This window comes from Schistocerca cancellata, chromosome 6, assembly GCF_023864275.1.
Source record: "Schistocerca cancellata isolate TAMUIC-IGC-003103 chromosome 6, iqSchCanc2.1, whole genome shotgun sequence".
Classification (NCBI taxonomy): domain Eukaryota; kingdom Metazoa; phylum Arthropoda; class Insecta; order Orthoptera; family Acrididae; genus Schistocerca; species Schistocerca cancellata.
This window is the reverse complement of record NC_064631.1, coordinates 612,707,241-612,733,698: the sequence shown is the minus strand read 5'-3', so window position 1 is coordinate 612,733,698 and position 26,458 is coordinate 612,707,241. Positions and strand designations below refer to the sequence as shown.

General features: G+C 39.7%; 1 protein-coding gene across 1 annotated transcript in view; it reads right to left on the bottom strand.

Annotated features, from left to right (window-relative positions):
* Window positions 1-26,458, bottom strand: part of LOC126190881 (uncharacterized) — an 84,858-nt gene that overhangs the window by 28,659 nt on the left and 29,741 nt on the right. Inside the window, exon 3 of the mRNA XM_049931486.1 lies at window positions 13,182-13,310. Within this exon, the coding sequence (XP_049787443.1) occupies window positions 13,182-13,310 (129 nt within the window). The remainder of the gene's footprint in view (window positions 1-13,181; window positions 13,311-26,458) is intronic.

Below are 26,458 nucleotides of genomic sequence, written 5' to 3'. Positions count from 1 at the left end.
TGCTTGGAGGTTTTCTTTCAGAGATGCATTTAGACGTAAGAGAATGATAGGTACCATCTCTGTCCACCATTGTGAATCATGGCATTGCAGCGGTGCTTTGAGCTGGCGGTGCACATGCTCAACTGAACTGTTTGCCACTGGGTAATATGCTCTGGTCTTGATTCGCTTCATGCCACGTAAGACAGCAAGTGCTATGAAGAGATAGGATTCAAATTGTCTCCCCTGGTCAGTTGTGACCTGCAGGGGTATGTGGAAACGGGCAATCCACTCACGAAAGAATGTGGTCGCAACAGATTCAGCAGTTATATCATTTACCAGAAATACTCCAGGCCAGCATGTATAATGGACTATAGCTGTGAGACAGTAACTGTTCACTTCCGACAGCGGTAAAGGTCCTATGAGATCTAAATGTACGTGTTCAAACTGTAGATTTGGAGGGATGCACCTGCGAAGCGGTGACCTGACATGTCTGCTAATTTTATTGCATTGACAAGCCACGCACTGTCGCACAAATTGCTTACAATCTCTACCCATATGCAGCCAGACGAACACTCACTTCACCATGTTTACTGTGGTTCTAACACCTGGGTTCCACATGTCGTACAATGAGAAAATAGCCTGTTGCCGGAAGTTTGCAGTAACGAATGGCCACGGTCTGTAATTGACAACGTCACAATATTGCTCAACAGCTGACGGTAGCATGATGTAGCGAAGTTGTATGCCCGACGGCTGCGTCAACAAATCACGTAATTCATCGTCCAATTGTTGTGCCGATGTGAGAGCTTCAAAGTCAGTAGCTTCAGAAATAAAGCAAGAGCATGTCAGCTGGCACGTTCAGTTCGCCTTCAACATGAATGATGCTAATAGTAAATCGACCAATGAAATGAAGATGTCGAAGCTGTCATGGTGAAGCTTTAGCTGGGTGCTGTCAGAAAGCATATATTAGTGGCTTGTGATCCGTTACCACAACAAACCAAACTGCTGTCCCTCTAACATGTGTAAGAACTTCTTGACAGATGCATAGGCAGCATATAGCTCACGGTCATATGTTGACCAATTTTGCTGTGAAAGTGACAACTTTTTGCTGAAGTAGGCTAATGAGTGCCAGTGTCCATCCATGCATTGTTGTAGTGCAGCACCGACTGAGGAGGTGGATGCATCAACCTTCAGACCAAATTGAACCTGTGGCACTGGGTGAGCCGAGAGTGCTGCTTCAGCAATGGCAGTCTTCAAATCAGATTCTAGACTCCACTGAAGTCTATCCTTTGGTCTCGGCTTGCCTCATATTAATTTGTTCAGTGGTGCAGCTAGGTGGGCGTGGTTAAGGACAAAACAATGATAGAAGTTCCTTGATTGTAGCAGGTCCTGGAAAAACAAGTATTGTGTCTACCTTCTCTTTTGATGGCCAAATTCCTTGAGCATTAATGATACTGCCAAGAAATTGAACTTCTGCAGCCCCAAAGACCCATTTGGACAGATTAATACATGTGAAAAAACAAAACATCGTCTATTTATACATAGCAATAATCCAAGTCACATGAGACCTCATCCATAAATCTCTGGAATGTCTGCCCAGCATTACATTTGGGTCAGTAGTTCTCATGGAATGTTGTCTACTTCCGGGGCCTTGTTCTGAGTTAGGTCTTTCAGTGCTCAGTCAAACTCTTCACGTAGCATCATATCTCCTATTTCATCTTCATCTACATTCTCTTCCATTTCTGTAATATTGTCCTCAGGAACATCACCCTTGTATAGACCCTCTATATACTCCTTCCATCTTTCTGCTTTCCCTTCTTTGCTTAGAATTGGGTTTCTATCTGAGCTCTTGATATTCATGCAAGTGATTCTCTTTTGTCCAAAGGTCTCTTTTAATTTTCCTGTAGGCAGTATCTATCTTACCCCTAGTGATATGTGCCTCTGCATCCTTACATTTGTCCTCTAGCCATCCCTGCTTAGCCATTTTGCATTTCCTGTCTATCTCATTTTTGAGACGTTTGTATTCCTTTTTGCCTGCCTCATTTACTGCATTTTTATATTTTCTCCTTTCATCAATTAAATTCAATATTTCTTCTGTTACCCAAGGATTTCTACTAGCCCTCGTCTTTTTACCTACTTGATCCTCTGCTGCCTTCACTACTTCATCCCTCAGAGCTACCCATTCTTCTTCTACTGTATTTCTTTCCCCCATTCCTGTGAATTGTTCCCTTATGCTCTCCCTGAAACTCTGTACAACCTCTGGTTTAGTCAGTTTATCCAGGTCCCATCTCCTTAAATTCCCACCTTTTTGCAGTTTCTTCAGTTTTAATCTACAGGTCATAACCAATAGATTGTGGTCAGAATCCACATCTGCCCCTGGAAATGTCTTACAGTTTAAAACCTGGTTCCTAAATCTCTGTCTTACCATTATATAATCTATCTGATACCTTTTAGTATCTCCAGAGTTCTTCAATGTATACAACCTTCTATCATGATTCTTAAACCAAGTGTTAGCTATGATTAAGTTGTGCTCTGTGCAAAATTCTACCAGCCGGCTTCCTCTTTCATTTCTTACCCCCAATCCACATTCACCTACTACGTTTCCTTCTCTCCCTTTTCCTACACTCGAATTCCAGTCACCCAAGACTATTAAATTTTCGTCTCCCTTCACTATCTGAATAATTTCTTTTATTTCATCATACATTTCTTCAATTTCTTCGTCATCTGCAGAGCTAGTTGGCATATAAACTTGTACTACTGTAGTAGGTGTGGGCTTCGTATTGGCCACAATAATGCGTTCACTATGCTGATTGTAGTAGTTTACCCGCATTCCTATTTTCCTATTCATTATTAAACCTACTCCTGCATTACCCCTATTTGACTTTGTGTTTATAACCCTGTAGTCACCTGACCAGAAGTCTTGTTCCTCCTGCCACCGAACTTCACTAATTCCCACTATATCTAACTTTAACCTATCCATTTCCCTTTTTAAATTTTCTAACCTACCTGCCCGATTAAGGGAGCTGACATTCCACGCTCCGATCCGTAGAACGCCAGTTTTCTTTCTCCTGATAACGACATCCTCTTGAGTAGTCCCCGCCCGGAGATCCGAATGGGGTACTACTTTACCTCCAGAATATTTTACCCAAGAGGACGCCATCATCATTTAATCATACAGTAAAGCTGCATGCCCTCGGGAAAAATTACGGCCGTAGTTTCCCCATGCTTTCAGCCGTTCGCAGTTCCAGCACAGCAAGGCCGATTTGGTTATTGTTACAAGGCCAGATCAGTCAATCATCCAGGCTGTTGCCCTTGCAACTACTGAAAAAGCTGCTGCAGATGGATACATTTCAGATATTCTGTTGGCAGGCAATGGCCCAACTCTTCAATATGAAGGAGTTTTTCCAGCCTTTTCACCTCAGACTGCAAAAGTCATGTGATTAGGGCACTCTTAATTGCCGAATATTGGTCCACACTCGGTGGTGAAGGTAGAATATCCTGCATCCCCAGTGCCATTTCTTCGCTGAGCGCTGCCACAACATAACTATATTTTGTATGGTCTGTAGTGACTTGTGCTAGGAAAAATTGGCTTTCCAACTGCGCAAACCATAGCATACGATTTTGTTCTCAGAACGGCTGTGGTTTTACTGTGACATGGTTTATAATTGCATCAGCAGGTGCATCTGCTAGTGGTGCAAGAACTTGATCTACCATCATAGTAACATTGCAGAATCAGTAGGCAGCAGATGCGCGATGCAGCTGCCATGGAGTGTGGAAGATGCGCGACGCAGTTGACGTGACTAAACTTTTTGCAATGCGGCACGGTACAGGGTGCAAATGTGTGTCAAACCGAACTCCAGTGACCGTCAAACATCATGCCGACGTCACCAACTGTTGCAGGTTCGCAAAACTCTTTTTATTATTTTAAGAATAACCCGTAACACAAAATGACATTTGAGTGACAGAGCAAACAAACAACAGAATAAATAATACAGCTGGAAAACAAAGAATAAACACAGATCACAGGATGTCTCAGAGATGTTGTTGCATGGAATCTCTCACTTGTGTGTAGCACTAAATGTTACACATAAACACCGTACACTAGCTTGCGTACACTTCAAGTTGAATCAAGACCTGAAGGCAGATATTCAAAAGTTAAATAATAATGATTGAAAACTGAGGGTGGAGATAAAGTAGCTCAAGGATGAAATCCACAAAATGTTGGGCCAAAAGGGAATTGACATTTTTAATGACATGAAAAATCAGTTCAATAAATGTAGGATGGAATACAGCGAATCATTCAACATGCAATAATCTGATGCAAGTGTGAGGTTAAGGAACAATATCACAGAATGTGACCAAAACACAGGCCCAAGTAAACTCACAACATAAAACTGTGAAACAAGCTCTAATGGACAGGGTGGTAGTGAATAATGAAGTAGTTTGTGCACAAAATGTGTGCAAACAACATAAAAATTCTGTCATTCAAGCATATCTTGTGTGCAACAACACTACTTTGATTTGCAATAAAAAGTAAAGGAACTGGAAGAAAAAAATAACAAAAAATGTGAAACAATTTCAACACGCCATTTGATATGTACTTAATTCGATGAAAAGCAGAAACGTTAATGGAATAAAATTGTGATGTGGGCTGTTGCATGAAACTATCATTGATAACATGCTCAGTCAAAGGCAATTTAAAGAATTCAACTCACACAAACAATTACATCCAGTTGATTTCATGAAACAATTTTGATTTGCCTTCTTATGAATTCAGAATGAGTCAGAAAAAATTTGTTTTTATGCATGGCACAACAGTGCAGCTGCTAGAAAGTGGGGAAACTGTATGACTGATGAATACACTGTATTTGCAGACTTCGAAAATGCTTTCTTGCACAGATATCGGTAACGAGAAAAACAGTGGGAGATCAAAGAAAAATTATTTTGAATGCACAGCTACAATTGCAATGAAGGGTCAAATTCCTTCAGAAATACTAGGACTGAAATAGTTATCTGGATAACCCCATTAGCAATGATGATCTGATTATAATTTTGATAAAACATTTGCACAGAAAGAATAAAGACAGACAGCTTCACAAATGTTTGACAATTTCATCACACTATTATGAGTTGTTGACCATTTAGAAGAGACTGACATCGAGGGAGCACTGAATGAGTCTGAACAAAACACAACTTGTCGCAATGAACATTTTCAATGACATGATGCATTTCAGCAAGATAATTTGGTGCAATTGCTGTAGAATCATCAAAGCAGTAATTGACTGAGATACAATGAAACATGAAGAAATTACCACTCACAGAATTATGTGTGTAATAATGATCATTTTACAAACAACAAGAGGAGGGAAACTGATCTTGAAAGTCAGAACCAACAGGCAGTGCAAGATAGAAGATTTCAGGACATTCGCCTCTCCCAGATAGAGATAACAGGCATCGACAAAATCAGCACACATTGGTAAGCTAAACTTACATTTCAGAAGGGAATAATTCCAATACTACAGAACAACATTATGGATTGGGTTATCATACTGACAAAACATTACTGTCTGTTGTTGAAGTTAATGTTTGTGGTAAGTAGACTCCAGCTTTACTCAATTCTGAGGGCAAAATGGCAGCTAAGTGAAGAATCGTTTTGAGCAACTTAAAGTAATTACCAAAATATCGGTTTTCTCTGTAAACAGTGTGCATATAGTTACTATTATTGGAAACCAGAGCCATGCTATAGTGAGACATTCTCTTCTCCAATTTCAATTGCCTAGTGAATATTTTGAGGCAAGTGCCTTAACCATTGACTCCTTATGTAAGAATGTATTTTGGTTGGCTGAGAGAAAGTGTGAAATAGATTCTGAGAGGAATGTTTAATAGTACAAAGTATAGCGGATCTGTGAGTTAGTTTTAGTGGATTTATTAATAGTAATGATGAAGCTGCTGATGCTACACTATGAATCATTAAAAAGAACATTGATTATGACATCAAGGAACCATTTTATGTAGGAAATCCACTATCTACACATGTGGATGAAGTAAGGAAAAGTGATGTTCAGAACATGTTCAGGAGAAGATAGGCTGCTTAACTGGCTTGCTGGAATCTCAAATGGAAGAGCTATATGAAGTTTTGCAAATGTACACCAATTTCTTCTTAGAGAAGCCTAGATTAACCAAGAGATGCAAATGTCAGATGACAGTCAAAACCTCATGAACATTTTTGGATGAAATTATATCCTGTTCTGCTTTCCAAAACAAGAGTTGCGAAAAAGAAATTCAGAGGTTGTTACATAAAGATATAATTGAGCAGCTGGATAATGAGTATAGTAATACCATACATGCAGCGACCATGATAGGTGGTTCTTTTAGACTGGATGCACAAGTAATTAATAAGTTGTTATACCACAATGTTACAAACCTAAAAGTACTGAAGAGATTCTACAACAGTTCAACAGTACAAAGTACCTTAGCAGTCTCAATCTTACCAGTAGCTATTTGCACCTTGTACCAGAAAATACTAGCAGAGAAAACACATCATTTCCCCACAGAAGATAGTGTTATCACTTCAAGCACATGTGTTTTGCACTCAACATTTCTAACGTAGCCTTCCCACATACCTCAGATAATGTTTTAGAGATCATCTGTTGCAGCACATGGTGTGTTACTTGGACAACATTTTAACAGCCTCAAAGTCATGGGAAGAGCCTCAAAGTCATGGGAAGAGCAACTGGATACTTAGGAGGAAATATGTAAAATTCAAGAATCACTCTTGATCTGAAAAAGGTGGAATCTGCAAAGACAAGTATTCAATATTTACACTATATATCACCATAAGGAGTCAAGTTGCATCTGAAAAAATTAGCAGCTTTTAGAGATCTTCCAGCACCCATATGTACAGAACAACTGCAGGCATTTCTCAGATTCTGCAATTTTTATCACTGATTTGTCTAAGAACATAGTTTAATACCACCACTACAATTACAGCTTGTTAACTTGGATGTGGCAATTCCTCAGCAGAAAGAATTTGGTGAGATCTAAGAACAATTATTAACCAAATCATTATTACATCTCAATTTGGATAAATACTTTTATCTTGGAACTGACTCCACTGAATACAGCATCATAGCTCATCTATACCAGTTAACCATCATAAACAGAAAGAAAGAACAGCATACAAGTGCTTTTGCAAGTCGAGTAGTTATTTCATGGGAGAGGGAATACAGCATAACAGAAACAGAAGAATTAGCAAAATGAGGGGTTTTGAGAGATTTCAAGTCTAGGAGAAATTATAAGACCTTGGCATTTGTGCAGAAATAAAATCTTACGCACAACCACATTTCTAAATGGGCACTAGCACTGCAAAAGTTCGACTCTGAAATTAAATATTTACTGTCAAGTCTAATCATGTGCCAACCTGGAGGACATCTACACAGAAAGCCCAAGTTGCAATTAACTTCATAAAAGGAGTAGAAGGCAAAATACAGATCAAGTGAAATGCCAAGATAAAAATGAAGAAAAGATTAGAAGTTATTACCTTGTTCATAATGATATTTTGTGTTAAGGTTCTAAACTCAATGCACAATCAATGGAAATATATCTCCCTAACCATCAAGCGGAAAATTTAATCAAGTATATCCACTTCGGTCATACCAACATTTTGTTCCAAAGAAGTGCATATAAAAATTACGAGAACAGGTTATTTAGGCACAAAAAGTCTGGGAGATCTTAAAAAAAAGTGTGATTTCTGCAAGTGCACAAAAATATCTATGATACAGCACACAGGGCTAATGCACAGTTCCTCAATCAACTGATGAAATTGTAGCACTGGAATCGTTTGGACCACTTCCAGACTCTAAAGTGAACTTTTCATAGATTCTGATTTTTGTAGAACCGTTCTTCAAGTTCGTTCGATTCTTTCCACTACAAAAGGCAAATAACAAAATTGTCACTAAGAAGTCCAAGGAAGAATGCCTTCTCATAAACAACATATCATGATTTTGATTAAACAATCGGAATGTGTTCATCCAAGAACAAGTTCAACTTACCTTAATTTCAACCTATCATTCAGCATCAACAGTCATCAAAACTGAATACAAAAACCAATGAGCTTTGAAGGTGCCATTAATAGTTTCACTCACGAAAGCATTGGAGCTCCACTGTGTACTGCTTTACTCGGCAATAAGCTCGACAACATTTTTGAGGAAATTATTAATTGCCATGATCGCCAACAGATATCATAAGAAGAAAGTCAAATGGCATTAGGGTAAATGAAGAATAAAGTATTGGTTAGGAATCTAGTATGTGATAAATTAGTTTGGCCAACTATCTACAGATCAAATGACTATGTACTGATTAGATATCACACAAACTCATCGAAAGTAAGGGATGAAATAAAGAAATTCTGCCATTATTATCTGGGACCATTTCATATTGCAAGTGTTATTCACTCAAATACTGTGTTATTAGAATATCTGAATGCAGAGAATTGTTTTACAATCCATCATGCAGAAAATATAAAACAATTTCGTTTATCGAAGAATAAGAAAAACTTGTGAGAACATTTTAAAATTTGTGGTGAATCTCTTTATGTTTAATGTTCTCATAAATGAGAGTGTAATAAGACTGCTCGAGATTCCTCCCAGTGGTAGTGTGTAATAGACTGGTTGAGAACCCTCCCTGTGACAGTGTACTAAAATCAATCTTTGTACTGTTTCAAGCTATTTTGTGTGCTATTAGTACTCACATATTCGATGGCATGGGTAGTGCAGGTTTTGTTTTAATATTATATGACTGCCTGTTTTTCTTTTTATTATTCATAAGTACTGATGCATGGCACTATGTTACTGCTTTCTCATTCAGTGCAAGGACTCGTGGGAGAGATGTGACATTGGCTTACGTGATACCATGAACTGACATGCCCCCATTACATGGCAATGCCACTCATGACTGCGGGGAATATGTTGCACACTGATCTATCCACTAAAGGATGCAGGGAAGTCAGTGTGTTGGTAAACATATCCACGATGGCTGCGTGATGCCGTAAATACTTCAGCTGCATGTGACACAACAAGCGCCTGTTAATTTCTCTACAAAGTAGAACATCTTTGAGTAAAGTGAATAGTTAAAATAAAATAGTGCAATGTAAAATGTGTTCATGCCTGGATACTCAAAACTCTGCAGTATTCATGTACAAATGTGTGTTCACTCAAGTGAACTGTCTGCCACAAACTTGTCTCAGCCCCCTTCTACTTTCTTTCTTCTTTACTAACTTTTAATATTTATGTGAATAATTTAAAAAAATAATTCATCTTGCTTGTATATTTCATACAGTACATAATTAATCTCGGTACACGGCTATGTAAGAATCTGATTTTTGTTCACATGATAAGTATTTGATGATGATCTTCTTTAAGTACGCACTTCAGAACATAATAAGGTTGTTTCATAAGAGGGACAATAATTTCATGATTTTAAGTTTATTACTTTCTTTGTGAAGAGGCATTTGAAGAGTAGGTGGAAAAACAATTCTATGCTACATTGGAATTGGTAGATAGAAGATTAACTGCTCATACATTTGTAGTCATTTTGTTAATTACATTATGTTAATAACAATATTTCTTAAATGTCTAATTATGTACATGTATTTGTTTTTATAGAACGATAGTTAAAAATTTTCACACTAAAATGCATCTATCATTTAAGAGCTACCCTTATGTTAATTACTACGAGTGCTACCCAGAAAGTAATAGATGTTTTGCAATAAAAATTCAACGATATGAAAAAACCAAACTTCATTACAGAGATTTTAAAGGTACACTCTTAAGCTATTTTTCTACATAATCACCATTCAAATTGAGGCACTTATCATACTACAGTCATGTTTTTTCAGTTCCGTCTCTGTAGAAATCTGCCCCCTGCGATTGCAACTGCTGGTTTACACTAGCACGCAGTTCGGTGTCAGTATCAATTGCTGTGTATGGTGAGCCATGTCTTCATTGCTGGGAAGAGGTTGTAGTCGCTTGGCACCAAATCCGAGCTGTATGGCGCATGATCAAACACTCCCACCCAAAACCCCGTAGAAGCTCTCAGGTACAACTGGCCTTGAGTGGACATGCATTGTCATGGAAAAACAAAACTTTTGTACCAAGTTTTCCCCGGTGTTTATTTTGTACTGCCCACCTTAACTTTGTCACTGTATAATGGTATCTCTTTGAGTTAACTGTTGAGCAGTTCACGAAAATAGACAGGAACCACTACCTTATAGTCCTAAAACACAGTAGTCATGACCTCTCTTGCTGAAAGCATTTGCAAACACTTCCTTGATTTCTTGGGAGAATTTTTCTTTTGCTTCACAAATGACATGCTTTATCCAAGTCTTGTCCCCAGTTATGATACATTCAATAACTTTGTTACCATTTTTGGCAGAATATTCAAGGAAGGTAAGTGCTACAGCCAGTCTCTGCTTTGTGTGGTCTTCTGTTAGGATTTTGGGAACCCATCTAGCACAAAATTTGTGCTAACCGAGCTTCTCCGCCACAATTTCATGCAGTAAACTCTGTGAAACTTTGGGAAAAATGTTGCAAAAATTCCATAATTGTGAAACGATGATTTTCATAAATTTTGTGCTTACCACCACAGTCCTCATCATCATCAACACTGGTATGGCCATTTTTAAAAATCAATGCACCATTGCCTCACACAATTTTCACTCATTGTCTCTTTTCCACACACAGCACAAATGTCATGATAAATTTCAGTTTGTTTGCATTTTCTTGCTAACACTAACCTACTCACAGAACACATCTCACAAGTGGCAAGATTTTCTATTGCAGCACACATTTTGACATGATAGAGAAAGCAAAGTAGCAGGGACACATATCATATGCTGCCACTGCTGGATGCGTACTGAGTGTAAGAATGTTATGGTAATGAGAAGATGGCTGTAGCCCCACCCACAACCATGACAATGACAGGCCAAAACGTCTGTTACTTTCAGGGTAGCTCTTGACTATGATAAACAAGTTCTGTAGACACCTGCATTTTTTACTTTCCTCCACTTATGTTTTCCTTGAACATCATAATTCAAAGATTTTTCTTGGACATTGTACTGTACTTGTCTTCTGAAGTTCTGTTTGCACAGAGCAGTGTCTGTTAAGTGTACATAATTTTACGTGTATATTAATTTATCATCTTATAGTCTTAACTTATCATTACTTTCCTATGTACTGGGGTCCTATTTTAGTTAATTTCTCACTGAAACTTCTAAGTTTCCATAAACTTCCAAGTGAAAATTATTTTTTGAAATGGGGATGTGTGAGAATACTATATCCTGAAATCTGAATATTTGCTGTTTTTTGACATTTTCTGTATTCCTTAGCGTTACTGTACACTGATTATTACAGGTTGCGGCAGTCAAACCTGCATTTATTATTAGTGCGCGGAGCATTAGAAGTAGTGCGGAGGTGGGGGGGGGGGTGAGTAACCAAGGTCACCAATGTGTTCCTCAAAACAAAGCATTTCAGTATCCATGGAGCAGTGGACTAAGCAACAACAGTCGTTTGCAGTGAAAGCGTTCTACCAAAGTGGTAGCTATGTAGCCGCTCAGCGTCATTTCCGGGCGCATTTTCAAATTAATTGTAATAGGCCAGTGCCTTTGGTTAATGGAATAAAAATTTGGGTCAAAAACTTCGAAAATGTAGGTGAAACAACAAGGAAAAGAGATGGCAGAGCAAAGACAGTGCGTACTCCCGAGAACGTGTAGACAGAGTATTGCACTTGGAATTTCTGATAGGACTGTCCAAAGGGTTTTGAGGTTGGACTTACATCACCACCCATACAAAATCCAAGTGGTTAACGCTTTTAATAATAACAACTTTGTGGTCCGACAGCATTTCGGTGGAAGTCTTTTGCAAATGACTGAAGAAAATGAGGAGCATGTTCACAACCTCTGGATGAGTGACAAGGCAAATTTTCACCTCAGTGGATATGTAAACAAACAGAACTTTAGATATTGGAGTGATCAGAACCCTCACCAACCCCATGAAAAACCCCTGCACTCAACCAAGGTAACAGTTCGGCGTGCAATGTCCTCATCAGGAATAATAGGCCCTTATTTTTTTTGAGAACGAAAGAGGGCAATCTGTTACCGTGAATGCTGAGCACTATTCAACAATGTTAAGGACACCTTCATACCTCAGCTTCGTCAATATGCAGTGAATGATGAAACATTATTTCAACAAGATGGAGCAACAAGTCACACAGCCTGCGTGAGCATTAATGTTCTGAATGAAGTTTTGCCTAACCGGGTGATTTCCAAGAATGGAGCGATTGCTTGGTCCCCCGTTACCCAACCTTACAACTTTTGATTTTTTCTTATGGGGGTTACATTAAGAGCAAAGTGCACGAAGAAAGACCTCATAATGTTGATGATCTCAAAGCAAGAATTTGGCTGGAAATTGAGAGAATTCCTCAGGGTATGCTCCATCATGTGATGGACAGCTTTGTAAATTGCCTACAAGAATGCCATGATGGACAATCTTGCTGATGTTATTTTCAAACAATGAAAAAAAATTGTGTTGATGTTTCTTAAATGCTTTTTAATCTAGAATAAGATTGTATGAAACAATTTTGATATCTTTACCCATGCTTATTTTACACTCATTTAAAAAATGCCGGTTTGACTGCCACACCCTGTATATTGATCTAGCTACAGGTAGTAAAGTCATCCGCAGCAATTATAATTAATCTTTGCTCACTGACAGTGTATTTTGAATTATTATTGTTGCTGTTATGTTCAGTGCACACTTGGTATATTAAGTCACGTAGTCAGTGGGAAGTTACGAGTTGGGAGTTGTTGGTCAGCCATGCTCATTAAGTGCACATGCCTGAGACATGTATGTCCAGACATAACATATTCAGTCTCACTATTCGTCCAGCATTTTCATGGTCTTAAAAGTTTGAGAGTGAAGTGAGTAATATTGTATTGTGGCATATGGTACATTGCTAAATGTGCATCTAGGTGGCACCAGTATGGAACAAATAGCAATTTCAATAAAAAGCTCATACGATGTGCGATCTGCCATTAACTACTGTCAACTGAACTCTTCATAGTCTGCTTCCTAAAATTACCAGCAAAAGAACAATGTGCTTTTGGAGATGCTGACAGTACTGCTACATATTATCAACAGCCAGTCATATACCTCACTGAGTACTGCAACTGCTACGGTGTAATACAAGTCCTCTGGAAAAACAAAAGCGTGGCATGTAGCACAGACTGGTTCACCAAAACATGGACCATAATAACCATTGCACAGATAGCAGGACAGACACTGAAACAAAAAAAGAAACCACATCCATTAACTACAGATGCTTTGACCTTTGGAGAAGATCATCAAGCTAGACACCTAAATGAACTGTAGAATCTGCAGACTCTAGCTTATTTGAACACATAAATGATTTTGACTTTACAACAATCAACAATGCTTCTAAAAAATGATACTGATTGTAAAGCTAAAATTGTTTATTTGTTGAAATAAACCAAATTGTGACCAAGGCTGCAAATTCCACATTTTATTTCTAAAACACACAACATTCACTGAAAAATTGAAAGTCCAGGTAGGAACATCAATAATATTGTGAAAACGGTACGTTGCTACTCACTGTGATGAGTTGCAGACAGGCACAAATGAAAAGACAGTTACATATCTGGCTCTCGGCTAGTGCCTTCTTCAGAAAAGAAAACACATACACATTCACACAAGAAAGCACACCTCATGGACATATAATCAATATCTCTGGCCACTTGGACAGACTGCAATGGTGTCACGTCGAATGCAGGCAGCAATACAGATGGTGAGCCATGGTGGCTCCAGTTCATTTTATCTCTTTCTTCCTGGTGCCTTCTTCCACTGGCACTCCAATACACAGCACAAATTTAACTTACAGTTTTCACAGACGAAAGCTGGTTCAGAGAGTTAGAAATAGGCTGGCAGTGGGTTGTGAGGTGAGAACAGATGGGAGGGGCACAGCATGAGGGTACCGTATAGGTTTTTGCACACAATGGTTCCTTCAGCCATTAGTTCTGTTTGTGCTGAGATCAAAGGTTGACTTCTCACTCCTTTTGGTAGTGCTAATCACACTGCTGTATTGACAGGGCCCTCCCATTAACTCCAATGGATTTCCACTTCCTTGTTTATTCATGCTGTGCGAACCTAGACTCTTCCAGTTTGCCCTCATTGTTTCTGCGTACGGAAGGACCATTACTGGAAAATTTTGCGGTCAGTATTGGAGGAGATTAGTGTTTAACGTACTGCTGACAATGAGGTCATTAGATACGGAGCGCAAACTTGGATTAAGGAAGGATGGGGAAGGAAATTGGCCACGTCCTATCAAAGCAACCATCCTGGCATTTGCCAGAACCGATTTAGGGAAATCATGGAAACCCTAAATCTGGATGCCTGGATGCAGGTTTGAACAGTGGTCCTCCCAAATGTGTGTCCAGTGTGCTAACCACTTCATCAAGTTGCTTGGTGCGATTAGTATTGCTCGCGCTCTGATATCTGTGCCTCTGCTGTTGATGCCTTATGGATCACTGGAACATTTAATTTATTGTAATTAATCTTGGCCACAACCATGTGGTACCTTTGCATTTATTTCATTGGTGCACATTTTGGGTGTAAATTAGTGACTGTTCTGGCATTGGTGATAAAGTGTACCACTGACATCTTTGCTTCCTGTGGATTACCAAGGCCAAAGCCAAAGAGCACTTGCAAATTCAACGATTTACTTGTGAAACTTAAATTTTGCCTCATACATATGATGGTCTGCTGTGAGCTTTAGTGTTAAATGAAGTTCTTTATTCAGTTTTATTAACTTGGTCATGAACTTCATGGAATAATTCCTGTTCACTGAGTTTCAGATTCTTTTTACGTTTTGTAAGGTTTATAATTTTACCTTTTAATTATTTGAAGGGAAATTCCCTGTATTAATATGTGTGCTTTGAAACTAAGTTCTAGATGGTTGTGAAGCCTAAGGACTGATTCAAGAAAACACTGTTTGTAATGCCTAAACACTTAGTATTCTCTTGGAGGGTTAAGCTTAATCATTTATTTGTTCCATCTGTTTGATTCACACAGGCACTTGGCCAAGCAATTTTACTGGAAAGTTTACCTAAATTGTTTGGGGAGATATTATTATTATTATTATTATTATTATTATTATTATTATTATTATGTTTTTATACTCCCTTATCAGTGATTTAACATTCTTCCTTTGTGCAGTTCTTTTGGGAGTCATATTTGCTACTGTATTTTTTGACAGAATTTTCTGGGCTTATAGCCATGATCTCTCAAAAATTTGTATTTCTGTAGCCTACAACTCACCTGTGTAGTGTCTGTTAGCAGCACCTCTTAGCCTCGTGAAGCTCCAGCCTGACATTTCGGCAGCTGCCAGTCATGAGGGCCTGTTGCTGTTGTGCCCCTGCACATTCCTCCAGCTGAGTTCGAGGCGTGTCCACTATTGCTATAATGGAACTGTTCACCTTGGCCGCTTACCTCCTGTACTTGCTTTAACTTCTATACTTTCTGCCGAAAGGCCTATATATGAGAGATCCTGTAATTAAATTTTGCTGCCTAAAGGATAATATGTGAGCGATATTTTAATTAAATTTTGAGGTAGTTTCTTTGCCTGTACTTGGTGTGCTGTGGAAAATGTTAGTGTAATTTCTATTCTGACCGCCATCTCCTTAGAGTCCTATTTTTTTTATTATAACTCACTATTCTGTGTTCAAAATTAATTTGTGATTGTACCCAATCTATGTAGGGGCCTATGTAAGAAAATTTGTCAGATCTGCCATGCTTTTGTGTTTAGTCTAAATTACCAGTTCTTAACTTAATGTCTGTGACTAAGAGAACTGTGCGAGAGTTATCGCTTACTTACTTATTGTTTAAGAGAGATTTTTATAATGATTTTTTTTTATTTGTGTTGCACTGGTTCCTTGGAGTAGCAAGAATTGAAAGTTTACTCATGTCAGTCTGTGGTTAAAATTTAAAAAGGCTTATCTTCATTTAACAACCTCTTAATCCAGAGATATTTATTTGGTAATTATTGTATTTTATTTGGTGCTATTATGTGCACTGTAAACAAGTGTGATCATTCAAAGGGCAAATGATGCAAGAATTGTGGACCGACCCTTCCATATTATTCTTTTCATATTCCAACCTGTACCTTGAGGTACCACAGAGTGTGGTTCCATTCTAGGCAGGTAAAAAGGAGGGGGATGGGGGGGGGGGGGGGAAGAGGGAGGAGAGTTGTCTACCCCTTTAGCACCAATTGTCCTTTGGAATTTGAAATTTCTGTACTAAACTCTTTCAATTGTTTCAGAGGACCATAGATGGGCATGGAACATAGAGATTATTTGGGAATGTTGTACCTCAAGTGCAAGCATCTCGAATATGAATTACGGGTGCAATGCATCCCTGTTGCAGGTGGCATCATGGAGATAGTAGGCAGGTTACATACAACACTGGATAACCCTCTTCACATTTCTCCTGACACCATTGGCACATTTCTCCTGACACCATTGGCGAGGTAGGTGTCACTATTTCCACTGCTTCCACAGCTGTGGGCAAAATGTGTCATAACATTCAGTTTTTGGAAGGTAATTAGCCCACTCAAAGGCAACTGTGTAGGATTCAGGTGCATTTATTTCACTGGTTTTATCATCAGTGCTGATTTAAACCATCTTGAGCTTAGTGATCAACAAAAAGAGGCTGTTAAGCAATTGCTTATTCAAGTGAAGGATTTGCAGGTTATTAACGGTTCATGGGGTTTGGCTAATGAAATTGAGAGTGTGGAAGAGGGCATTTCAGCCGGTAATCTGTCACAGGGTTTAAGACACATTGATACTCAAGGTTTTGGTACATCTGTTTCTGATTCATTTGCTAAAATGCCTAATCACATTATGTGTTTGTTTAGTGGTATTTCTGAGTTAACTATTGATCAATTGAATCAATACCAGAGAAGGAAAGTTGCTACTCACCATATAGCGGAGATGCTGAGTCGCGATATTCACAATAAAAAGATTCACACAATTAAAGCTTTTGGCCATTAAGGCCTTTGTCAGCAGTAGACCCACATACGCGCGCGCGCACACACACACACACACACACACACACACACACACAAAAACGCAACTTGCACACACATCTGGAGTCTCAGAGAGCTGAGACCACACTGCGAACAGCAGCACCAGTGCATTATGGTAGTGGCGACTGGGTGGGGATAAGGAGGAGGCTGGGGCGGGGAGGGGGAGGGACAGTAATAATAATAATAATAATAATAATAATAATAGAGATTTTATTATATTTAGGCCATTACAGCAATTGACAACGTCGAATGAAGTTACAATTTATAATACATTGTGATAAGGTATTGACTACTGAAATATTTTAGCTTATATTACAATAAATGTACAGTGGGTCATCTGTTGGATTACTACATTTTACAGTTGAAGAATTCATTGATATCATAGAACGGGTGGGCAATAAACCATTCATGCAGTCTTTCTTTGAATGTATGTTCAGGAAGATCCTGTATGGCATGTGGCAGCTTATTAAATAGTTTGTGCCCTGTGACTTCATAGCTATTTATTGATTTTGATAGTCTGTGGTAAGGCGTGTATATGTGTTTGATGCTTCTTGTGTTGTAACAATGTACATTTTCTCTACATTTCACATCTTGTAGGTTCTTCTTCGTAAAGATTAAGACATTGTATATATAGAGGTTTATTACAGTCATAATTTTTTGTTTGGTAAATAAGGGTTTGCAGTGAGCCTTATGTGAAGAATTTGTAATTATCCTAATGGCTTTCTTCTGCAATAATAGGATGTCATGTATATTACTACAGTTACCCCACAAGATAATGCCATAGGATATTATACTTTGGAAAAATGCAAAATAAGATGATCTGATGTATGTTTCAGGTACACAATTTCTGAGTTGTCTTAATAAATAAATTACTCTATATAGCTTACTACTAATATAGTTTACATGTTGGCCCCAGGATAACTTTTCGTCTAAATAAACTCCCAGGAATTTAACAGAACTAGGGTCATCAGATAGTGGCTTGTCTCTTAGAGTGAAGATTATCTGCTGAGTTTTATTTTCATTTAGCAGGAAACCATTTGCTCTGAACCAATATGCTGCATGAGTGAGTGTATTTTCAGCACAGGTTTTAAGATCATTAACATTGTTACTGCTATGAAGAAAAGTCGTATCATCTGCATACAATACAGTGGTGTATCTAATAAACGAGGGGAGGTCATTGATCATTATCAGAAACAGGAAGGGCCCTAGTACAGATCCCTGAGGCACACCTACTTTAACATTTTCTATGTTTGACATTTCCTTACCAACACAAACTACCTGTTTGCGGTTGTTGAGGTAAGCTTTTAATAGTCTGAGACTGTTTCCTTTGATGCCGTAGAATTCTAGTTTCTCTAGTAGTGGCGTGTGCTCAACACAGTCGAAGGCCTTGCTTAGGTCGCAGAATGAGACCTGAGCAAAGCCTTTTTTCTCAAAAACTTTGAGGATGTAACTGACTACCGTCTTGATTGCATCAATGGTTGACAGATTCTTCCTAAACCCGTATTGTGTAGCATTAATTATTCCTAGATTCTCAAAGTGAGATGATAATTGTTGGTACATGATGCATTCTATTACCTTGGAGAATGCGGGTACTATCGAAATAGGCTTGTAACTAGATGGAGAGTCTTTATCTCCCTTTTTGTATACTGGGACGACCCTAGACAGTTTTAACTCATCAGGAAACTATCCCTCAAGTAAGCACTTGCTTATGCAATGGGTTAAAGGGTACAGAATGCAATCACACACTTTTTTTAGCAGGTTGCATGATATGCCATATATATCTAAGCTATCAGATGATTTCAGTTGTTTTATGACCCCTTGTACAAATCTAGGCGTTACTTTGGAGAAGGTTAGCATGCTTGTATTTAGTGACTGTCTACCCCAATTTTGGGAGAGTAACTCTGATGGACTAATGTCTGGTTTGATAATTGCGTCTCCTATTTCTTTCACTGAATTAATAAAAAACTCGAGTGTTTGTGGTGGGATATTAATTTTGTCTTTTTTAGTATCTGTGGCAGCACTGTTAATTACTTTCCAAGCGGTTTTGCATTTATTGGTAGAATTATGTATGCTGTTGGCATTGAAGGTTTTTTTGGCCTGCAGGATGGCTTTTTTGTATTCATTCCTGCATTCCACATAGGCTGATTTGGCACAGTCAGACTTCATACTATTGTATATGTTGTACAGTAACAAAACTTGTTTCTTTAGATCTGTCAGCTGTTTAGTGTACCATATATTTTGTCTGTTTTGAGATCTGGATTTGTGGCTGCTGTCCATTATTTTGATTTTCTTTATGGGAATACTATAGTTAAATAGGGTCAAGAATGCATTAAAAAATCTATCAAATATTATTTTGGCTGGCAGGTCATTACTTGAAGTGTAATGTCGATCGACACTACAATGGCTAAACGAGTCTCTGTCAGCAAGGGAATTACGAAATGTGTTAATTTTATCCTCAGTTGCGGGTCTGGTAATCAAAACTGTTGGGACAGGTCTGTTTGCATTGCTCCTATTGAGGGGAATTTTACTTGCATAATTTAGAGATACGGAGTCATGGTCAGAGAATGGGAAACCTACAACTTCGCATGTGTTTTCAGTGGTCTTGAAGTTTACAAAGATGTTAGCTAAACATGCTTTGTTTCTTGTGGGCCAGTTATTAACATGATGTAAATTGTATTGTCTCAGTAAGTTTTCCAGATCTGCAACACTACCCTTACATTTAGTAACATCAAAATCAGCATTCAAATCACCTCCTATTGCAATATCATAGTGTAACCATTTAATATTACTTATTTCACTCAATAGCATGTCCATTTTTTCTAAAAATATGTTAATGCTTCCCTTTGGTGATCCGTACATGGATACTACTATTAGCTTATGACTATTAATGATTATACCCGTAACTTCAAAGTGCTGTTCATCACACAAGGAATTTAGGTCTAGTTTGGTTATTGTACAATTGAGTGACTGGTTGGAATAAATTGCCACACCACCTCTAATGTGCTTTTTCCTACAGTAGCTATTTACTATACTAAAATTGTCAAATTTGGCAACTGCAAGTTCATTCTCATTAGCCCAGTGTTCACTCAGACAAAAAATATCAAACTGGTTATCAAGACCAAACTCATTTATGATAAGTTCTTTATCTTTCAGTCCTTGAACGTTAAGGTAACATATTTTAAGATCCAGGCTCTTATTGCTTACACACTGAACACTATGGTGATTGGTTTTCAAACCTTTTTCAGGGCTTATCTTTTGGATTTCTGCCTCCTGTTGCCTTTTACTAAAAAACTGTTCACTTGGAGTGGTAGCGCATCTACTGCTGTATGCCTACTCTTCCCTCCTTGTGATGAAATTGTAGATGAGGCTGCTACTACAGGAATTGATGGAACTGCTGTTATGGTGTGTGGAGGCACTGTTGTGGCATCTGGTGACTGAGGAGATAAGGTGAATGCTTCTTCTTCTGCTGCTGTTGAATCTTGCTGGTGGAGTGTGATAGGTACTGCTGCTGCTGCTGCTGCTGCTGCTGTAGGCATTGTTGTGGCAACTGGTGACAGCGGAGATTTGGATGTTCCTTCTGGAGGGAGTGGTGGACAGTCAAGTGTTGCAGTTTAGATGGAGGGCAGGAGAGAAGATGCAGAGGGGGGAGGAGGTAAGTAGCGGAAAGGAACAGGGAACAGGGAGGGGGCTGGATGGGTGAGGACAGTGACTAACGGAGGTTGAGGCCAGGAGGGTTATGGGAACGTAGGATGTATAGCAGGGGAAGTTCCCACCTGCGCAATTCAGAAAAGCTGGTGTTGGTGGGAAGGATCCATATGGCACAGGCTGTGAAGCAGTCATTAAGATAAGGGATATCAAGTTAGGCAGCATGTTCAGCAACAGGATGGTCCACTTGTTTCTTGGTCACAGTTTGTCAGTGGCTGTTCATGTGGACAGACAGCTTGTTGGTTGTCATGCCTACATAGAATGCAGCACAGAGGTTGCAGCTTAGCTTGTAAATCACATGCTGGTTTCACAGGTAGCCCTGCCTTTGATGGGATAGGTGATGTTAGTGACCGGACTGGAGTAGGTGGTGGTAGGAGGATGTATGGGACAGGTCTTGCATCAAGGTCTATTACAGGGGTATGAGCCATGAGGTAAGGGATTGGGAGCAGGGGTTGTGTAAGGATGGAAGAGTATGTTGTGTAGGTTCAGTGGACGGCGGAATACCACGGTAGTAGGGGTGGGAAGGATAGTGGGCAGGACATTTCTCATTTCAGGGCATGACGAGAGGTAATCGAAACCCTGGCAGGGAATGTAATTCAGTTGCTCCAGTCCCGGATGGTACTGAGTTATGATGAGAATGCTCCTCTGAGGCCGGACTGTAGGACTTTGAGAGGTGGTGGGAGACTGCAAAGATAAGGCACGGGAGATTTGTTTTTGTGCAAGGATGGGAGGCTCCAGTGAGACTCTCTGTATATTTTGAGAGGGACTGCTTGTCACTGCAGATGCGACGACCACGAGTGGCTAGGCTGTATGGAAGGGACTTCTTGGTATGGAATGGGTGGCAGCTGTTGAAGTGGAGGTCTTGCTGGTTGTTAGTAGGTTTAATATGGATGGAGGTACTAATGTAGCCATCTCTGAGGTGAAGGTCAACATCTAGGAAGGTGGCTTGTTGGGTTGAGTAGGACCAGGTGCAGCAAATGGGGGAGAAGTTGTTGAGGTTCTGGAGGAATGTGAATAAGGTATCCTCACCTTCAATCCAGATAGCAAAAAAGGTGTCATCAATGAATCTGAACCAGGTGAGGGGTTTAGGATTCTGGGTTTTTAGGAAGGATTCGTCTAGATGGCCCATGAATAGGTTAGCATAGGATGGTGCCATGCGGGTGCCCATAGCCATACCGTGGATTTGTTTGTAGCTTATGCCTTCAAAGGAGAAGTAACTGTGGGTGAGGATATAATTGGTCATGGAGATTAGGAAGGAGGTTGTTGGTTTGGAATCCATAGGGCATCTGGAAAGGTAGTGTTCAACAGCAGTAAGGCCATGGGCATTAGGAATGTTAGTGTACAGGGAGGTGGCAACAATAGTGACGAGCAGGGCACCGTGTGTCTACTGCTGACAAAGGCCTTAATGGCTGAAAGCTTTAATTGTGTGAATCTTTTTATTAGGCCTATCGCGACTCAGCATCTCCGCTATATGGTGAGTAGCAACTTTCCTTCTCTGGTATTGTTACGTTCCTTCCTGGATTTTCCTTTGTTTGATCAATTGGATCAAGTTTATGAAGTATTGTGGTTGACTGTCTGATTTGAACTTCATGCTTATGCATTGCAAATATCACATTCTGTTATACTTTCTTTACTTTACCCTTTGTTGAAGGGCTTGTTAAGTATATTGTTGTAAGAGATAGTTCAGAATCAGCCAACTTCAAGGCAGGTCAGAGCTCATATAATAGAGAGAAGATTCCCATGCATCTGGAATGAGCTTGAGTGTGTATATTATTGCCAGGTGCAAGCATCTACCAAAACCTTGTTTCCACATATCGAGGGTGTTCGTATTACCGTCTCTATCTTGGAAATGAAAGCTACTGAACAAGATAGCATTTCAAACATTTTGGAAGACTGGTCACGTCTTGTTTTAGCCTGAAACCCTACTATCTTTTCTGAGTTGAATGAATTAGTTACTTCTACAGAAGCACTTAGATTCACAGATGGCAAAGCGATCAGTGTAAGGACTTTCAACAAGTCTGCCCTACCCAAAGTAACAACTATTGTCAGTCATCTACTAATTTATTAGGAGGCAAACGTTTTCGGTGTTTTTTCCATAGCCATTTAGCACATGAATGCCCAGTTAGGTGTAGACCTTAAACGTAACAGCTGATGCTGCCTGACATGGTCTAAAACTCCTTTTGTAAGCCTCCCACTCATTGCATGGGTATTTGTGCTCTCAATAAACTTGCACTTCAATATGTTTGCTGCCACCTCAATCAAACATCTGTTTGCGGCCTCTTGGATTTTGGAAGTTCAGTTTCATTGCTTGACTACAGTTGGTATCTCAAGTTTCGAAATTCGTGTAAGCTGTCTCCGATAAGCCTCTCTTCCCAGGGATGTCATGTAGCCAATGGCCAGGAGTTTCCTCTGGTGGGTGAAATGCAGGGGAGTTTATCAGTTTGCAATTTTTCTTTGGCAGTTAAACTCACCAACTGCCTGTTGGCTTCTGCCTGTCTCAGGTTCTTCAGCCAACATTCGTCTGATGATTTTTCTGATGTTTTGCCAGCATGAGCTGTTAGCATTGTCAATGTTTCACCCTCCATTGCTGGTGGTGGACTGGAGCCAAGCTCACAGCTGCAGAATATATGTACCTGGTACACTAACATCCAAGGGATTCTCCTTGGTCATTTCCTAGTGAGGTTCTCCTCCTGCTACCTGCAACGGCCGTTCGCTGCAGCACAGGAAGCCAGGATCCATTTACCTTGAGGATTTCTTCTTTATTGTTGAAGCAAAACTCGTGTTTGTGTATTTCTATAGCTTCTCTGAACAAGTGAGTGTGATAGCTCTTCTCTACAGCCAGAATTTTGGTACCAGCAAATTTTACTACGTGGTTGGTCTCACACAGCGCCTGCTCTGCCATGGCCGATTTCTCCACCTGCCCCAACCTTCAATGTCACTTATGTTCTGTGATCCCGGTGTTGAAGGATCATCCACTCATTCCAACATAAACTTTTCCACATGTGCATTGTATGCAGTATATTTCCAACATTGCAAGAGAGTCCTTTTTATCCTTTGCTGATCTGATACATTCTTTGATCTTCTTTGTTGGTTTGTAAATAGTCTTTACACAGTGTTTGTGCAATATATGGCCGATTCTGTTCGTCACTCTGGGAATGTGTGGCAGAAAGGCCATAACTGACATTTCTTTTTCTGATATGCCACTCTGCTGCGTGCTTGACTCTGTTATACTTCTAATATAACTTGTGGCGTACCCATTGCTCATCAGAACACTTTCCATGCATTGCATTTCACGTCTGAGGTGCTGTGGCTCACATATTTCTCTTGCCTACATAACAAGAGCATTAATCATGCCTCTTTTCTGGCTCAGGTGGTAATCTGATAGTTTGTGCAGGTATCGGTCCATGTTTTTCGGTTTGCGATACATGCTGTGTCTCTGGTTTTCGCCATCCCTTGTGACCAACACATCTTGATACGGTAGTTTTTTGTCCCTTTTCTACTTCCAATGGTGAATTTTATGTTGGCACTCAGGCTGTTCAAGTGTCTTAGGAAGCCATCGAGCTGTTCCTCACCATGGTGTCACACAATGAAGGTATCATCAATATATCTGTTTACAAGGTGCCAAGTCAAGCGCCTGTTAAATGTTCCTATTCACCACCACCCAAGCACATCGGATCTACAACAGAATGGAACGAGCCTGTCTTCATGAGTGAATTCACACAACACGGAGATACATGGCAAGAATGGATGAGGAACTTTTGGACATTTTCTATCAACTAAGTAGCAGAATTCATCGAATCAAATGGGAAAAGATCAACAGCATCACTCACAGGAGCATGCAGAACAAACTCGAGCGCTGCACTGAGCAACAGAAGAAAAAGTTTGCAAGGTGGCGGAAGCAGACTGACAGGGCGAAGGAATTTCACTATCATCCCAAGAGGAGGAGGATGTTAGTGTTTAACGTCCCATCGACAACGAGGTCATTAGAGACGGAGCGCAAGTTCGGGTTAGGGAAGGATGGGGAAGGAAATCGGCCGTGCCCTTTCAAAGGAACCATCCCAGCATTTGCCTGAAACGATTTAGAGAAATCACGGAAAACCTAAATCAGGATGGCCGGAGACGGGATTGAACCGTCGTCCTCCCGAATGCGAGTCCAGTGTATCATCCCAAGAACTATACCTGTGGAGGACATCATTGCTAATAGCGTAGCAGCCATTTAGACCCTTCCTTGTGAAAGAGCAGAGGAAATATGCACCAAAACAGCCAGGATACTGCACTGGGCAAAACCACCAGCTTGCAACCTGAAGAAAGAAGACGTACAAGCTATTAAGAATCCTAATGCCAACAAGAGCATATTGGTACTGCCTGCCGATAAGAGAAATACGACCATCGTAATGAAGATTGAAATGTATGAGCAGAAGATCTGGGACCTATTAGATCTGATGACATACCGAAAATTAAGTGCAGATCTGACACAGAGTATAGTACGGAATACGAGTCACAACCTGCACAACACAGAATCTCTACCACCTCGACTGTATGAATTACCAAAGATCTACATGAATAATGTTCCACTAAGACCGATAGTTAGCACTCCTGGCTTATCGACATATAAACTGACAAAACACTTGGCCTCTCTGCTCCAGCTGCATGTGGGGAAGACTGACAAATACATAAAGCACTCAGGACATTTCACTGAGAAGTTGAAGAAACTAAAACTTACACCACATGACATCCTGGTCAGCTTTGATGTTGTTTCGTTGTTTGCGAAAGTGCCACTCAGTGACTCTTCAGAGCACATCAGTTCCATTTCCCCGCAAGACATAACAATGCTCTTTCATACATGTCTCACCGTGAACTATTTCATGTCGAATGGAAACTTCCACAAACAGCTGGAAGGTATCGCCACACGTAGTCCTCTAAGACCAGTGGTGGCCATCATCTTCATGGAACATTTCGAAGCACAGGCACTGGACTTAGTGCTTTGTAAAACTAAGGTGTGATATAAATATGTTGATGATACCTTCATTGTGTGAAGTCATGGTGAGGAACAACTTGGTGACTTCCTAAGACACTTGAACAGCCTCAATGCCAACATAAAATTTACCATGGAAGTAGAAAAGGTAAAAAAAAAAAAAAACTTCCATATCTAGATGTGCTGGTTACAAGGGATGGTGAAAACCTGGGACACAGCATGTATCGAAAACTGAAAAACACAGACCGATACCTGCACAAACTATCAGATTACTAACTGAAGCAGATCAATACGCTTGTAATGTGAGCCACAGCACCTCAGATGTGAAATGCAAAGCACAAAAAGTGTTCTGAGAAGCAATTGGTACGCCACAAGTTATGTTAGAAGTATAACAGAGTCAAGCACTCAGCAAAGTGACATATCAGAAAAAGAAATGTCAGTTATGGCCTTTCTACCATACATTCCCAGAATGACAGACAGAATCGGCCATATATTGCACAAACATTGTGTAAAGACAATTTACAAACAAATAAAGAAGATCAAAGAATGTCTTGAATCGGCAAAGGATAAAAAGGAGTCACTTTGCAATGTTGGAAATATACTGCATACCATGCACATGTGGAAAAGTTTATGTTGGAATGAATGGATGAT